The 17,719-nt window shown below is 42.0% G+C and overlaps 2 protein-coding genes across 6 annotated transcripts in view; both read right to left on the bottom strand.

Moving 5' to 3' along the window:
- Positions 1-6,245, bottom strand: part of LOC122770698 (regulating synaptic membrane exocytosis protein 1-like) — a 31,831-nt gene extending 25,586 nt beyond the window's left edge. For 3 of the 5 annotated variants that reach the window (XM_044027721.1, XM_044027713.1, XM_044027714.1), the window contains exon 1: positions 5,744-6,236. In XM_044027721.1, the coding sequence (XP_043883656.1) occupies positions 5,744-5,931 (188 nt within the window). In that variant the 5' untranslated portion in view covers positions 5,932-6,236. Of the gene's footprint in view, positions 1-5,743 lie in introns of all 5 variants that reach the window. The other 2 variants (XM_044027718.1, XM_044027715.1) reach the window with 2 other exon arrangements.
- A 1,313-nt stretch (positions 6,246-7,558) lies between these two features.
- rin2b (Ras and Rab interactor 2b) lies at positions 7,559-17,719 on the bottom strand. Its single transcript, XM_044027722.1, has 7 exons — positions 16,986-17,719; positions 16,721-16,880; positions 13,665-13,747; positions 12,199-12,424; positions 11,930-12,061; positions 10,075-10,238; positions 7,559-9,760 (listed from the first exon to the last, which is right to left on the bottom strand). The coding sequence occupies exons 1-7, from the start codon at positions 17,682-17,684 to the stop codon at positions 9,428-9,430; spliced, it is 1,797 nt and encodes a 598-aa protein (XP_043883657.1). The 5' UTR covers positions 17,685-17,719; the 3' UTR covers positions 7,559-9,427.

Below are 17,719 nucleotides of genomic sequence, written 5' to 3'. Positions count from 1 at the left end.
GGAAAATGTGAAAAAGTGTTCGATACTGTGTGGGGCAAATATGGGTAAACATTACCATTTATTCTGGGACTGCCCAAAAATTACGCCGTACTGGTGGGAAATTCATAGGTGTTTGAAAACAGTTTTTCAGCTCACACATTACATTTCATCACATTACATTTGATGTTTTGATAATGTATGTGGGTACGGTAACACAGATTACACAGAAGACTATGGTTGACAAAATACTAAATGAAAATATTACTTATTGCAGGGGAAAAAAGCCCTGAAAAGAAGTGGTTGCAACCGGATACTCCATCATTATACGAAGTTTAAAATGATTTGCACAAGGTTACCATTTTCTATGAAAATGAAAACAGAGACAAATGAGACATTTAAGAGGATGTGAGTACATCAATACATGGAGACCTGACTTGATCTGATGGACATTTCATTGTTAGTAATCTATATGTATGTATAAGACGTGTATCTTCAAAGATGAGTGAATATGTGTGACGCTGTTTGGTTCAGTTAATTACAATAAAATACTAGTACCGCGCGCGGTTCTGAACGGGTTCGAGTCGACCCACGCGGGTCGCCGTGTGCCACGGCTCCCCGCGTGCCTCGCGCTCTCACCCGTTCATTCACCGCGCGCGGTACTAGTTATTTTCAGTACTAGTTATTTTCAGCGGCGTCTCCGCACATGTCGATCCAAATTTCGGGGGGGATCGGCAACGTATGGCAAAGTTATAGGGCACTTTTTTTCCTGTTTAAAATGGCCGACTTCCTGTTCGGTCAAATGCGCGTCCGTAAACGTGTTCAGGGAAGTTCCCTTGTCTTACATATCAAGTTTTGTGCAGATCGGACAATCTTAGAGTTTACTTCCTGTTTCGGGCATTCCACTTCCTGTTGGGAGGTCATCTTTTGCAGACATGCTCAGGACAGGTCCCTGGTGTGACATATAAGGTTTCGTGCAAATTGGACAACGTACGGCAAAGTTAGCGGGCACTTCCTGTTTAAAATGGCCAACTTCCTGTTCGTCTCTGGAAACATGTTCAGGGAAGGTCCCGTAACTCACATATCTAGTTTTGTGTCAATCGGACAATGTAAGACTTTACTTCCTGTTTCGGGCGTTCCACTTCCTGTAGGGAGGTGACCTTTTACAGACATGCTCAGGACAGGTCCCTGGTGTCACATATAAGGTTTTGTGCAGATCGGACAATATACTGCAAAGTTAGAGGGCACTTCCTGTTTAAAATGGCCAACTTCCTGTTCGGTCAACGGTGTCTCCGTAAACATGTTCAGGGAAGGTCCCATAACTCGCATATAAGGTTTCGTGCAAATCGGACAACGTACGGCAAAGTTAGAGGGCACTTCCTGTTTAAAATGGCCGACTTCCTGTTCGGTCAACGGCGTCTCCGTAAACATGTTCAGGGAAGGTCCCGTAACTCACATATCTAGTTTCGTGTCAATCGGACAATGAAAGACTTTACTTCCTGTTTCGGGCGTTCCACTTCCTGTAGGGAGGTGACCTTTTACGGACATGTTGAGGAAGGGTCTGGGGTCCCACATACTAAGTTTCAAGTGGATACAACAATCCTTGTTGGAGCAGCATCAAAAACTATAAATGTAATTCTGTCTGCTGTCACCAGGGGGCGCTGTATTTGAAAATTAATATTTTCATATAGACGTGTTCAGGGCCGGACTGTCATCAATCCTTGCAAGTTTGGTTCAGATCGGACCAGGATTGGCAAAGTTGTAACAGTTTGTTTTTTAGAATTTTCTACCACCACCAGGAGGCGCTGTTTTCAAAATGTACCGTTTCAGCAACACAGTCGTCTTCAGCAACTAACCATCATCAACTATAGCAAGTTTGGTTGGGATCAGACCTTCCGTCGCAAAGTTATAAGAGTTTCATTGTCTGTTGTGAAAAATTATTATTATCTCCAACTTTGGCGCCCCCTATCTGGTACGCCATACAATATTTTAAAAAGCTTTTGATAACTTTTGATGCTCAACTCGTCCACATTGATCTCACCAAGTTTGAAGGTGATCGCACAAAAGCTCTAGGAGGAGATAATTGAAATACAAGCCGTCATACTGTCTGCTGTCACCAGGGGGCGCTGTTTTCGAAATTGAATATTTTCATATAGACGTCTTTAGGGCCGGACTGTCATCAATCCTAGCAAGTTTGGTTCAGATCGGACCAGGATTTGCGAAGTTGTAGCAGTTTGATTTTTTGTCCCAAAAATCCGACTTTGCGTCGTTGCCATGGCAACACCGTTAAACGATTCGTCGTCATATTGATCACACATCATCTACCATGTGTTTTGACTGTTGTCACCAATTTTGAGTGCGGTACGATTATCTGTGTAAAAGTTATTCCCGAAATCGTAAAAAAACTTTTTTTTGGTGTATTTTCTTTCACCACAAGGAGGCGCTGTTTTCAAACTTCACCGTTTTTTCATAGACGTCTTCAGCCATGGCCCATCATCAATCATAGCAAGTTTGGTTTGGATCGGACCTTCCATCGCAAAGTTATAAGAGTTTTGTTTTTCTGATGCGAAACATCAGAATCATCACGAACTTTGCCGCCCCCTATCTCGCGCGCCATGTGACATTTGAAAAAACTTTTGATACCGTGAGCTCCTCAACTGGTCCACAGGGACCTCACCAAGTTTGAAGGTGATCGCACGAAAACTCTAGGAGGAGTTAGTTCAAATACCATTGCTGCGAATTCGCCAAAATCGCCAAAAAATCGCCAATCAACCCAAGATGGCGGATTTCCTGTTGGGTTTGGATCATGGTCATAATGTAATTTTTTCTTCATCCTGACCCACTACACATGTGTACCGAATTTCGTGCATGTGCGATATTTGTGTTGGTCATGGTGAATTTGGACAGGTGGCGCCGCACTTATTGGCCCCTCCCACATTCAATTTTCGACGCACATTCCCCGAACCTTTTTCAGACGTAAATTTACACCAGGATTGATGCGGTCACAAAAATTGGTGAGTTTTGGGGTATGGGAAAGGCCTCAAAAAGGCGATTCATTTGGGGGAATAATAAGAATAATAATAATAATAATAATAATAATAATAATCCTTCCAGTTTCAATAGGGTTCTTGCAACCTTGTTGCTCGAACCCTAAAAATAAAATAAAATAAAGGTAAAATAAAAAGGGACAGCTCTTTTTATATCATCTTAAGAAAAACCTTTCCACAACATTGATCATTACAGATAACACACATCCACATCACTCTCATAGAAAAGGGAAGTGTAACAAACAAAGATACAGCATCACTGAGAGAGACATGCCAGCGTCCGACAAAGCTTGTCTGAGAGTGAGATTAAGAAAAACAAACATTTGTCCTTTGTCCATTACTGACTGAACCAAAGCCCAGCTTCCCCTTAAGACTGCAGTGGGAAATCCAATAGAATGAAAGCAGAGTGTTCTTGTAGAATGATGCATGCTTTCAACAACAATATTCCTCATTATGAACTGAACAGAACCGCAGCTGTCACATGTTTCAGTGCAGCTGTGAGAAAAAAAGACTGGTAAATAAAACAAGCACGAAAATGCAAAAAGCAGCTAAAGTACAACCAGCATCACCTCATGTCTGTGCAGATAGTGAGGTCAAGTCTGATTATAGAGCTCTGGATGTTATGGGACTCTCCAGTTTCAAGTCATCAGAGTTCAAATCCTTCCTGATTGATCGAGCACCAGTGCACTGGCATTTCTGTATCGCCCAATGCATCTATCTGAAATCCAACAATGCTGATTCTTACAGCTTAGTTTCACAGTATTTGCTTTAACGTGGCTCACATAGGCTTACTTACCACTCAGGTCATTGATAAACTATACAGAATATTTATCACGGTTCAGACCCTTGATCCACATAAAAGTACATATATCAAATTGTAAAAATTCTCCACAACAAGCAAAAGCCTATGTTGAAAAATGAAAAGAGTAAGAGCTCACAATTCAGTAAAATGATCCTTCTTCCAATGTTATCCTGTTATATTTGGTGTTTTTGAATTAATATTAACCCTAGATTACTTTTAATGCTGCCTTTCATTGAAGTAAATGTCTGTATGTTATACACATTATGTAGAGATACATTGATACATTAAATCACATATATTTAAGCTGTTTTAATTACAGTTATAATTATTTGCTTAGTTTTCTATTTATTTCACTGTTTTTGTGCATCATAAATAATATGGGTTTTTTGTGAAGTGTACATCATTTTATATCAAAACAAGCACTTTTACTTTAAAATTCTGTCTATTATCATCATGAATATTATATTGCCCACCCGCTACTGAAAAGTTGTTTTTTTGGGACGTAGGGATTTTCTGTCCTACTCCGTCCCAGGCCATAAATAAAACATTATAAAACCAAAGCTACGGGCCGTACAAAATCTGACTGAGGGCCTTGATTGGCTCGCGGGCCAGAGTTTGGACATGTCTGCTGTACACAGTACTAATATTTGAGTAACTGTTCTTTTATTCAGTCAGAAAAAAAGTGGTATCGGTGCATTCCGAGTGATGCTATAATATTGTTAGTTTTGTTTTTGTCACACAACAGACGTGGATTCTTCCTCCCAGAGTAAGGTGGACAATTAGCTACAACCCTCGTTTTCTTCTACACAAGCTGTCCTCTGCTGTGAGACAGCTGCAACACTGGCAAAGCAAATGTCTAATATCTTCACCACAACACAGTGTAGTGTCTTGAAGATAACGACACACTCTGTTCGTCTCCTCTTAATTATACTACAACATCTGTTTGGGGGGAAAAAACTTTTCATAAATGCTGGGAATTGTTGAGTATTAGCTAAAGTCATGGTAGACGTAGGTTTTCCTCTTTGTAGACTGTATGCAGGACAACTCGTTTAAATGAAAACAAGGTTGAACTTAATCCACCATCACAGTACCACCACAACTTACAATAACACACATTTTACAGGTGTGTATGCATCTATTTCCCGCATTAATAAAGGTTGCCCATGTGATTTTTTTTACACAGACGTTATCTCCTGAGCTACGTGAGGTTGAGCTCATTTGAATGACATACTTTTAGATCTTTTAGAAAAGCATCATATTCTATCAGGATCATCTTGTTTGTAGTGCAGCTGGACCATTATACTGTTAATAATTTGTGTCTCTGAAATGTGTTTTGTAGTGATACAAGACAAGCTCTGCCAGAACCTTGCTTCCACTCACGTTGTTTATTCATGATGACGGCAATTAATGAAAATTCAGTATGACAAGGCCCCCAAGCTTGGCTTTGTATTGGCCCTAAAATGTCGTAATATGCACCTGCACAGCTGGTGTGTGTGTATCTGTCCTGTTTAGGCCTGATAAGACTCCCAGCCACACCCCATCCTCCTCTCCCTCCAAGGATCAGACACTTCACCACTGACCGGCTCTGATGTTTTGTCTCCAGAAAATGTCAAAGTTCGTGTGCCGAACCTATTGATGAAAACGAGTGGGTGAAGAATGGATAATGCTTCCCCACCACCAGGTCACAGCCCATCCTCACAGACCTGTCCACTACTAAACGTTCTGTCTTTATGTTGGTGGCTTTGGGGGAAAGCACCTGACATCACAGCACGCCCTGATCTTCAGGTGTCAGCGGGGAGGAGATGGGTTGTAGGATGTGATGGGTGTGAGACTATCACAATAACTGACACTGGCTCATCAACAACCGGCCACTGCTGAGTGTTTTCCACGACAACATTTCAAAGAAATATGCACTTACTTTAACATTGCTTGTTCTTTCTCCTCTTCTTCCTTCTGCCTGTCCATCACTGCCAGAATAATCTTCCTCTCCTCCTCAGTGAGGTGGCTGAGGTCCGGCGGATCCGACAGGTCCGGCAGATCCGACATGTATGGCGGCGGCACGGCGGGTGGGCGAGGGCCGCCCTGGGGCCTAACAGAGGTGGACATGTCTTCCAGCAGCCCGGCTCCTCTTCGGCGTGTCGTCTCGGCTGACAGCTTCCCCGTAGAGTTTCCGAGCCACACCTCACGACGCGCTCCGCGGACAGAGCGGCAGCGGCGGCGGCGGCAGGCGAATCTCTGGCGAATGATGCCAGCGGCTCATATTTCTCACGCACCCTCGTTACTGCGGTCAAAGCAGCCGTCTGTCGTGTTTGCGGAGTCAAGGCAGCCGCTCCAACCTTTCAAGTGCGCCCGTATTGCACACTTTATGGTAAATACACGGAGGTGTCTGGGAAAGTCAGCGCTACCTTACGACAGCGTTGACCAACTTCCGGTTTTCAAAATAAAACGATAGGAAAATGAGGCAAACTTATTGAAGTGTTTTATCACAAAATGCGGAAGAAAAACAGAAAGCCTGGGGGCTCCCGTGACACCCTGCAGCCTGATTTAACATCTTACTCTTTAAAAGATTATACACTTTCCTAATCAATAACACTTGAGTCAAGAAGTTTTGTTTGTAGAGAATTTTATACATTTCCACAGTCTGCATGGAGCTTTGTATAATTAACAGTGTTAATTAAATATGAGTCCAGTACAGAAATAATTGTATCAGAATACAAATGGTTGTCATTTAAGTGATGAAAAAAGAACATTTGAATATAAAAATATCTCTGCAGAGAAATAAAAGGCTCCAATTGACCAGCAATTGCAAAAAAAAGTAAAAAATATTTATTAGAACTCTCATATATAGTACATTTTACATTTTAAACTATTGTTTAACATTGAGTTCGCAAACAGTATGTTCAAATCAAATAACACGTCAAATAACAGCAGTTAGGGCAAAACGTTAGGGAGATAAAATACGTTACTCTCTGATATACATGTCCAACAACCCAAAGAACTTCAAACATAAAATAGCACATGCAGAAAAACCCAAAAAATCAGCTCATCACATGATCTGACCACATCAAACACAGGACAAGTGTATTTCAAGTAGTTGACATGAGATGAAGGTGTTGTCAGAAGCCAGAGGTCAGAGTTCTGAATATATGACAGTTTCTGAGTCAGGAAATTGTTCTACTAAACTTTAAACGTAACCATTTCTAACCAAGAGCCCATTTACATTTTTGAAAACAAATGAACAAAACATAAGACACTTTTAGAAATCCCAAAACAAATTCACAAAACTACAGTCCTTATAGAAAGGGAATGTACCAAATGCTGCAAGTGACCCGGAAGTGATAATTATTTTATTTTTTGCTTTTACTCTTCTTTTTCTTTTTTTGACAGTAAGAGATCATATTTAAAACTTCCAAGACAAGGCTTGTGGAGTGATGTTAAACATTTATTTTATTTTATAGAATTAACTAATATAGTGAACATTGGGGCAAAAGTTTGATATAAGAAGTAGTAAAAAAGGCCAAAGTCAGTGGCTCTTATTTTGAAAGCCAGGTTGAAAGGAAGTGGTGCTATATAAGATTATGAAGAGAAAAACGTCCAATAAGCAGCTGAACAGCATCCGTGAAATGTGTTTTGGGAATTGTGAGTTTCGCATCTTTCGTTATCTTTGCATAAGAAATGTGTGTTGGTACAATGCCTTTCCAGGGGCAGCACTTTAATTGGTGGTCCTGGGGGCTTCATCTTTTACTGGGGAGCTTTGAGATACAGCTGCACCTGTGATTTTCATCTTACTAGTCACTCAATATAAAAGCCAAATCCAGACATACACAGATATAAATATTTCTCTCCATCATCATCAGAGCACAGACAGCCTTCACAGTGTCGACATGCACAATCCCAAACACCGCTCTAACGCCACAGAGGCCTCCAACATTCAAAACTCACCGCTACAGGGAGCATTAAATGACCCACACATATCAACGTATCACTGCTATTTCAGACCAATACCTTCATCAAACTGCCATGGTCAAATCACACAATTAACACAAAGCTCATCGCCATGGGAAAAACGCCAGTCACTTACCAGATTCACAGAATAACGTAGTTGTTGAGGGCAAAACAAAAACCTCAATAATGTTTTTCTCTCTTCTTAATATTTATACCAAATTGCTCAGATTGCTCGTACGAACGTCTCCACTGCTGTTCCTCAGAGAGCTTTTCAGGTGTCAAGTATATGCAGAGGAGTTTGTTGTAAATCTATGAAGGCATAATGTTAGTATTCTCCACACTGCTTTCTGGTACTGCCCGCTCTTCGACGTACAAGGGCGCTTATTCGGTGTGACTCGTTCCATTATTTGTAAATATCTTTACAGCGTGCTTGTGCAGGACCATAAACGTTGATATTCATATCATACTGTCAGATTTATGTTTTTTGTTCATTTGTTTTGGGATTTGTAAAAGTGTTTCACATTTTGCAATAATGGTTTGCACTTCCAGGCTACCATAAAATATTGATACTCTTGATACCAAAAGCGGTATCAGTATCAATTGATACTAGCACGATGAGATCGATACTTATGTTTAATGTTCTCTTCTCTACATTCAGTAAATCGTTCTTTTTCCTTGGACAGTCTGGGGAGAAGAGCGACTCTCTCTGACTCTCTCACTGTTCCTCCCTCCTGCTTCGCTCTCAGTGAAGTCACGTGACTCAGTGAAGTCAAGAGCATCAGTTCTAAAGTTGGCATAAATTGTTCAGTTCTGTGGCAACACAACTAATCTCTCTAAACGCATTAAACTGCATGAGAAAGAGAAAAAATGTAAAGTGGACGAGTCTAATCTAATCTAATCCCAGTGAAAGACGGGGCCACAGAGACAGAGGACGCTGGCCGAGTCATTTCTAATGAGTGTCCAGGTAACTCGCACACAGTATGGTTATGGTGATAAGTAATGGGTTATAATTTATTTTATTTTAGCAGACTGGTTGACTCTAAACTGTGTTCAGACATTCAAACAATACTAATAAATACTAATAAAATGTGCTACTTTAATGACTTTACTTTGACTTTTCTGCATTCAGAGCCGTAGACAGTGTTGGACAAGCTGTTACATATTACTTGTTATGAGTTATGTTATGTTATGTTACAATATCACTCTCTGTAACATAAGGTAGAAATTTTGTTTGTTAAATATAGAAGTTTTTGAATTTTTTCCCTCAGATCTATTATTGTTTCTGAACAAAAACCTCAGACTAAAGGAAAGTAGAGTTTCTCTCGTCATAGTTGTGTGCAGATTACATGTTTGCAAACTTTATTCTATGATATTTTTTGACTGGTGGATTATTGTGAGTAACTTATAGTTTAGTTTGTTGTTGCTCTGTTTACAGGTGTTAGCTGTATCAGCAGTTTTTGTGTGAAATGGGTTATATCAGTTAAAATGAAAGGATTCCTCTGTGTGTTGAAGACATAAACAAACACACCCCGTAGCAGGCGCTGTAGAACAACCCACGGACAGGCCCCCACTGTAAGAATCGATATTGGTTGAGATATACTGGCCGGTACCGCAGTGATATCGGACTGATTTTGAATTTTTTCAGTATCAAACACAGCTATAATGCAGGTTTCTTTTTCTGATGTCCTTGAAGTGTGATTGCAGGTGCAGGGAGGTCACAGTTAGGCTTCCTCTTGTAGACAAAATGAAAGACTTGTGCTAGGGGCTTGCTATGGAGTTTGGCTTTGATACTCTGAGGATGCGTGTCTGGGGCCAGCTGCTGGCTGGTGTCCTCAGTGACCAGAAACAGTGCATAGTTCTCAGGGTCGGGAATTGTGAATTTGTAAGTACAGAGGGAGCAGACCTCTTCTGTGGTGGTGTAAGGGTGGACAAGCAAGGTTTTGGCTGTGCAGCCTGTGTCAACTTCCTGCAAAGCTACACGGAGATAGTTCTGTAAAGAGACACAACATGCCCTGTGTTACAACTGGGCAGAAATGATAGAAAGGTTTCAAAGAAATCATCACTGAATCAAAACAAGCAGGCAGAACAGACGGACAGTTACTGTCCAGTCGAAGAGAGAATTCACATGCAGTTGGAATATGCTCCACAAGAGGGAGCTTTGTGCTAAAAAATAAAGTTAGCTGTGATGGTAGAAAGCTGTACATATGCCTTCCATGCAACTGTCTGATGCTGTATGCACTGTTATTGGTGTGACTTTGACTCACTGCCTGAATGTTCAAGATGGGCTCAAGTCAGGCGTGATACCTGAAAGTCATCCACAGTTGGCGTTGAACGCTGGGCAGTGCGCCGACAGTGCCACTGGTGTAGAGTGTTCCTCGTCTCAGAGCTCAGCACCCGGGCTGCCTGCTCCTCCTGGAAGTTCTTGATGAGCGCCATGGCTCCATAGGAGCTGGTCAGGTAGTAGCCTCCTGAGGTAGAAAGGAGAGGTAGAAGAATGAGCTACACGTGGCCAATTTTCTACACATGAAAGCAAGTGACACTACTCAGTCACATTCAAAACGTAATCACAGTTTTCCATAAATGTCAGGTAGAAATGTGTTCTCCGTATGTGTTGTTTCAGGTATTTGTTAAGTTCACACGAGGTAAACCACGTCCACTTGAGCTAACATACCAGACAGGCTGACGCGGACTCTGAAAAGGTTCTGCCTCTGCTCTGAGCGTGTTGCTCTCATATCAAACACAGAGTGGAATTTCCTTCCACTCGCAAAAGGGCTTTCCTTCCCATCTCTGTGTCGAGATGAATGACTCAATGAAGCTTCCTGGAAAACACAACTGAGTTCACATGAGCTCAGAAGACAAATGATGGCGATGCTTTGATGTGCACAGATTCCAGTGTGCACACGCCACAGTCTCACGCTTACTGAGGCTTACACCACGAAAAAAACAAATAAAACAGATCTTCTTATGCCCATGATATGTTAAGACTATGTTTGCCACTCTATGTCACTGGTAACTTGTTTTATACTTCTATATGTCTTTTTCTCATATTTATACATTTTATTTTCCTTCTTCTTTATAGCATTGAGTTCAAGAAGCTGCAATCTTAATTCCCTACAAATCTATTCCACTCTATACTATTCCTCTAGCAGTAAGAATACTGTACAAAACAAAATCCACAGGTTTCATTCATACTGTTCTTTATATTTCTTCTTTAATCTGCTACTGTAACCACCTGCCATCATTATACCAGTGCCCAAACAGAGTAACATAATAATGATTACAAACCAGTAGAACTGACCCCCAATATCATGAAACATTTTGAGAGTCCAGACCAGTCTTGGTTCCGACCACTCTGCCAGTCTTCAGACTCTCATCAGTGGGGCACCACAGGGCTGTGTTCTAGGTTCAATGCTGTATTCACGAGACACGTTTGACTGTATTTCAATACATCCAACAACAGTGGTGAGGCTGACAACAAGGAAAGCCAATACTGTGAGGAAATAAACAGGCTGATGGACAATAACCTCACACCTAACAGCACGAACACTAAAGAACTCAGGATACACTGTGAGAACCACGGTTGCAATAATGAGACATTTGTCTTTTAATGCTGCTTAACCCTTACATCACAGTGCATTTTGGCTGCTTTTTTTCCATGACTATGTTTAAACGTACAGTTTATACAGGCTATAAGAATGCAGAATGTCTTATATCATTATATATATTACCACATTTTCACATTTCAGCAAAAAGTGCTCACAATGTTTAAAATTTGTGAAATGTGGAAATACGTCAGTGAACGTCAACGTTCACTTGGCCCGTTTTTATGAACAAAAAGAAACTACTAAAATGTGATATTAAATGAATCATAACTTTGACTCAACAACACATAAGAAGACGAAAGAAACACATTTTTAAAGCCGGAATGTCCATATAAGGAGTTGTAGATTATTCCCAATTAACCTGCGGCACAGATCTGTGAGGGTTAACGTCTCATTCTTATGTCTTGACTGGTATGATTGTACAATGCGAGTGTGTGTGTGTGTGTGTGTGTGTGTGTGCATTCTAAACTACCTGCAATCCACAAAGAAACAAAGGAGTACAGGGCAGTATGGTAGGTATGGTGATGTTGTACACTGGGCAAATCTACGCCACCTACCCTCTCCTTGAAGCAGAGATGGGTCCAACAGCTCCATCATGTACTCTATCTCTGTGTCCAGCTGAGGCATGTCACACTGAGCCAGCACGTAAGTCAACACTGGCAGGAAGTCATCTGCACCATACATCCTCCCTGGAAGGAAGCAGAGGCAGGGGTGTGTGCTGGTCAGGTTCTGACTCGTTTACAGATGCAGCAACAATAATGGAAAAGCAACAGTCATGTATGAGGTACAGACTACACTGTGAAGGAGTTTTAGTCTCACACAATACCTGAGTGATCCTGCATGATGGTGTAGATGAGCTTGCACACACGCAGCAGCAGAGACACCTTCTTCTCTGGGGAGTACATCATACTCATTTTTAGGAACTTGAGGCGGATCTTCTCTATAGCCACAGAGTCAGGAGGAGGAACCCGATCCACGCCCAGCTCCTGTGGCCTCTTCGTCTTAGCCAAGGCCAGGTTGTCTCTAAGCTGCTGCCAAGCTCCACTCCTCACCTGAGGGAGAGAGAGAAACACAAAGAGGGACAAAGGATCATTCTAGGAACTATGCCGTTTCACTTTCCCTCCAAAAGTAAATCATAGCTGTACTTCAAACTTGAATCTACAGCCGTCAGCCAAATAGCAAAATCTCTGAAAGATTTAAGGTAGTACTAAGTGCTATTGTTCCCTCTTAAAATGTAATGTTTTTAAGAGTGAACAGACCATGTCTTTCTGCGGTTGCTGACACAGTCAGTGCTGACTACACCTGGAACCTGTTTGAGACACAGAGCCTCACTCTCATTAAAAACCTGACTGCCTGCGGGCACAAAAACACTCAGAACACCAATGCCAGTTTAAGTGCATGATATGATATCTGTGGCTATATGATCATTGCTTCATCTTACGCTAACTGTTTCACTGTATATTGTATACATTTCCAGATTGTCTACTTTATTATTGTATATTTTATTTCATTACATTTCATTGCCTATTTTACTGTTTTATTTTTATATGTATCTTCAGCTCTTGTTTCCACGCTTGCTATATTTCTGTCCTACTTTTCACGGAGCATCTGGAACAAACACAATTTCCCCCCGGGGATTAATTAAGTATTCTGATTCCGATCTTGCTGTTAGTCAGCATTCTCCAAGTGGAAACTGTAGTTTTTGTAAACCGTTCACTTTTACACCAAAGTCCAGAGACAATCACAGGAACTGATGATCCACTGCTGCTTCCACCAGTAAATTCAAGTCCATTATTTTGTGTCTTTGGTGTTTAGAATCCTCAGTGGTATTCTACTCGTGAAGAAGATGCACACTGACGATTTCTGTTGGAGTCTACTGTATATTGTGCTGGGAGCTAGCTATTTGTTAATATTAGCAATCTGCATTCCTGTGCAAATAACAACAGCTCATTACTCACTGCTTCAGTTTGCAGGAAGCCAGTCACTGATGGTAACCCGAGGCATGTGGTAACGCGTATAACATCAGATCTTTTAGATTATCACAAAAAATCTGATCCAACTCCTGCTATGATTTGTTCATTCACTTAACAACGTAAACACATTGAAAGTGACCAAAAAAAAATCTGTTTTATGCAGACAGAGCGTGCATGTGTGATTATTCATCAGGTAATGAAATGTTCAGTGTGATTATTAGACGTGTACCAACACAGCCATCTGTGCAGCGATCACTGTTTTCTGGCAAAAAAAAACTCCTGATGTAATAGCAATGATAACCATGAAACAATTCCTGACCTGAAAGTCATGTAGAACCACCTCAATCATGGTCTTCAGAGGCTTCAGGACACATTTGTGCATGGCCTTCTCCAGAACCCGGTCTGTATGAGACACACACGCACACGCACACACACACACACACACACACACACACACACACACACACACACACACACACACACACACACACACACACACACACACACACACACACACACACACACACACACACACACACACACACAGGAAGAAAATGAAATTATATTAACAAACGTTAAACTGCACTGTGTGTGTGTTTCGTAAAATCCAGACGATTCCTTTTTGTCGTGCAGACATATTATTACTGAAGAACCTACATGTATCAAGTCAGCTGACCATGATGTGTTTCTTTAGTCTAAAATGAAAGTGGCCACACAGAATCCAAGTTTTCTTTGAATGTTTTCCTTAAAGTAAAGGTAAAATGGGTCATTTAAAGGACAAAGCTGCGTATTTTCTGAATGTTCTGAATGGACATTGAAAACATTAGTTACTCACGTCCCTATACAACATTCTCTCTTTTCTTTTTCTTGTATTGCACCAACTAGAAACACGGAATAAATAAATAACCCCGGTTTGACATTCAAAGATTTAAATGTCAGGTTTAATCAGGTATATTACATATTTACAATAAGGCTAAAGGTTTTAACCCTTAGTGCTCATGCAGCACGGATCTGTGCCACAGTTGCACCCAGGGTCATTTGCTGTGGGAATAATACACTCCTTATATGGACATCCTGGGGGTGTGTGCTTATAGGTCACATATTCAGGCTTGGAAATGCAGGGTTTTTACGTCTTCTTATGTGTTCACATTTTAGTGATTTAAAGGAGCAATAACTGTGCAGAGGTCACAAAATAGAGCTTTGAGCTGTGACATATTTCCAAATTTCACAAATTCAATCCGATTTTAAACATTTTGAGTACTTTTTGCTCAGGTGTGTTTATATAGTTGGTCAGATTGCCTGGTTTGTGCTGAAAAAAAGGATGTTATATGCTCTATTATGTCACAATCGTATACCCTGTGAAAAAAGCAGCTGAAATGTTCTGTGTTCTACGGGTTAAGACTGGTTGTGTCTCACCATGACAGTCTCTGGTATTTTACCAAAGAGGATCCCACTCAAACGCAACGCTCTTTGATAAACTAACCATTTATTTAACTGAGATGCATTCAGACATAGCACTTAGTTCCTACAATGGCTACGTCTGTACCTCAGACCTACGTCCATAGGCTTCAAACAATTTCCTGCCTACCCCCAACTATGTCCAGCATTGTGGCACACGCACAACTGTGTCTCACTGTCCTCGGGCAATGCTGACACAACCGTTCATGTCGCACAAGCGTCCCACGCCTCGGCTGTTTATGTCATGCTAATGCAATGAGCTAGGGGAAAACACTAAATCTGTGCCTTTGTGGTGATTCCGTAGAAACAACACTGGAACTGGAGCTACAGCACAGACAAGTGTCCATTCTCAACTGTGTTGTGGGTCAAAGGAGGACCCTTAATGATACAGTGCCGATAAGACAAATAACACAGTCGTGAATCAGAGGCCCAAAAAGGGGGTATTACAGACAATCTGATGAAGCATAAAAAAGCAGGCACATATATATACACACACTTCCTGATTCCTACCAGAAATGCTTTTCTTTTGTATGTTGAGCAATGTTTTTGAGCGTGGGCTTCCTCCGAATGCAATAAACTGTAGGAGATGGTATGATACATGTTTTCACACATTTGGGGAATCTTCTGACCCAGAAATCTCTCCTGTGTCTTCCTGCTCCTTGTTTGTTCTTGTCGAGCCACAGCTTTAGTCAGGATGCATATACTGTGAGTCATAAACCCCCCTTTTTCACAAACATCAATGTTGTATTCCAGTCCCTACAGTACCAATACTATAAATGTCTAGCTCAGAGTCAAAGTGAATCGATATATTGACACATTTCTTTTTCCGAATGTCACATTTTCAGCCACAGACCCATCTCAGTCTCTGACATCAGGCTGTCTACCCTGCTGCACACAAGTCTCAAGTTTGGTTTTGGTTTTCCAGGGGAAAATTAATGCTTGGAATTTGTGGGTTGCACAGACACACCTAAATAAACACCCAGCCATTTCCCCAATACTCTACATATACATTATAGAGTCACTAACACAACTTTTTACACCACGTTTTCTCCTCTGTGTCTAAAATGTAAAACTGAAACAGGCATTTTAACTCATTGCCTGTGATTATGTCATGAAAAGTATATATAGGAAAGGTTTACAACTGGACCTAATGCCTTTGATTATGGGCTTCTCATTTTTACAGTTGGACCACTGATAATGGCTCCAGTTGGAGTGAAATACAATTATTTTCCTACACAACAAAACAAATCCCTTTCACATGATCCACATGTGATGTATCTAGTGTTTCAAAGATTCTGTGGTTTGCTCGCTCAACCAGAGTGAATCACTTCTCTGTCTCCAAACATAGGGATGTGAGATGTGTGCAATGACAAGCTTAGATATTAATGCAAATGTTCTCGTCTACAATGATCTCATTGAAAGCCCTTTCATGGTACTGCGTCTATGTCTCCTCGTCTATAATCTTCTGTTATTTTTACATTTGTGACCTCAAAAACGCAACCAAATGCAACAAGATCGTGTGGTGGTGTGTTCAAGTCTCAGGCCCGGTTAAAAAAACTTTTGTTCCGTTTGAGAATCAAGGGCACTTTGAGCCTATGTTACCTGTTGCAGACGCCAAGAATAACTCAATGGGACACAGCACAATGGCATTTTTGTAACTAAACACCGATAATAAAGCAGACTAATGTAGAAAACAAGTACATCTGACTTCCAAAAGAATGGCAAGCCTAAGTGAACTGAGTCACTGAAGAACCTGATGTGGTCATATTTCTCTGGAATGAAAACTTGTAGGGAAGCGATTGCTGTCAGAGACGGTGTATGACTAACACATCACACACACATGCCCGTGTGTGGACGAGCAGATGTTTCACAAAGTCAGGACACACAACAACAAAGCCTCATGAGGCGTAGGCTTACCGATCTGATCTTCGGGTATGAGCGATTCTATAGGTGGGCCCAGTTCAGAGCTCTGGCGCAGGTACGCCTTCATCTGTGTCATAAACTGCCTGAGAGTCTGGAGAAAATCCATCCCTGATGTGTGACAGCCTTGGTTCTCCTGAACAAAGCTGATGTAGTCCTGAACGAGGGAACCGAAGTATGAGCTTTTGTTCCTGGACAGCTCAGCAATTCTTTTCACCACCCGTCTCTCTGGGGTCATGAAGGAGCTCAGCATGCCGCTCACCTTGTGGAAGCGTCTCTTCAAGGCCCTGGGGAGAATAAAGGACCCTCCACTAAGACTCACACCAACCCTCCTCCGTCTCCGTGATTTGAAGGATGTACGTAGGCGCATCTCAAGATCAGTCTCCAGGCCGACCCCATAGTCCTCCTCTTCGTCTTCTTCCCCATCCTCTTCCTCCTCACTGCTGTCTTCCACTGGGTCTTGATGGTTAAGGTGTGCAGATGGACTCGGGGCCAGGCCCAGAGAGAATTCAGGAGAATTGGAGTATTCCAGTGAGTCAGAGGAGGACGATGAGCTCATGTCACTGAGCCGGTGGCGTCCCCTCTTGTTAGGACTAGATGGGCTCATAGCTATCTGCCCATTAGCAGGGGCAGCAGACGGAGACTGGCACGGTGGCAGCCTGGCACGAGACAGGGCTCTGGCGATGGTCTCATCCTCCAGTGCAATGTGGCAGCGATGGGCTTCGAGATCGGGCTTTTTAGGCCTTGGGGGTGGTGGGTTTGAAGGCACAGGCATTGGTGAGCTGGCACCGTTGGTAAAGCTGCCGTGCTTGGCACCCATTTGTGGTCGAGCAGGTGCTGGACGTCTTGCAGGTGGCTGCTCTTTCCTAGCAGCCACAGCTGGAGCTTCTGGCATACTCTTGTGTCTGGTGGTGGCTAGTGGAGGTCCAGGTGGGGGTGGGGCAGGGCGCCGGCGTGGCATCAAGTGCGGGGGAGGGGGGCGAGGGGGTGGGGTCC

This window comes from Solea senegalensis, linkage group LG6 (assembly GCF_019176455.1).
Source record: "Solea senegalensis isolate Sse05_10M linkage group LG6, IFAPA_SoseM_1, whole genome shotgun sequence".
NCBI lineage: Eukaryota > Metazoa > Chordata > Actinopteri > Pleuronectiformes > Soleidae > Solea > Solea senegalensis.
This window is presented reverse-complemented; position numbering and strand designations above follow the sequence as displayed.

Excerpts from the sequence above, each read along its gene's own strand:
- rin2b (XM_044027722.1), bottom strand. The coding sequence starts at position 17,684 with ATGCCACGCCGGCGCCCTGCCCCACCCCCACCTGGACCTCCACTAGCC. Across the intron at positions 12,425-13,664 it reads TGGTTCTACATGACTTTCAG|GTGAGGAGTGGAGCTTGGCA; the intron begins GTCAGGAATTGT and ends TCTCTCCCTCAG. Across the intron at positions 10,239-11,929 it reads ATCTCTGCTTCAAGGAGAGG|GAGGCTACTACCTGACCAGC; the intron begins GTAGGTGGCGTA and ends TTTCTACCTCAG.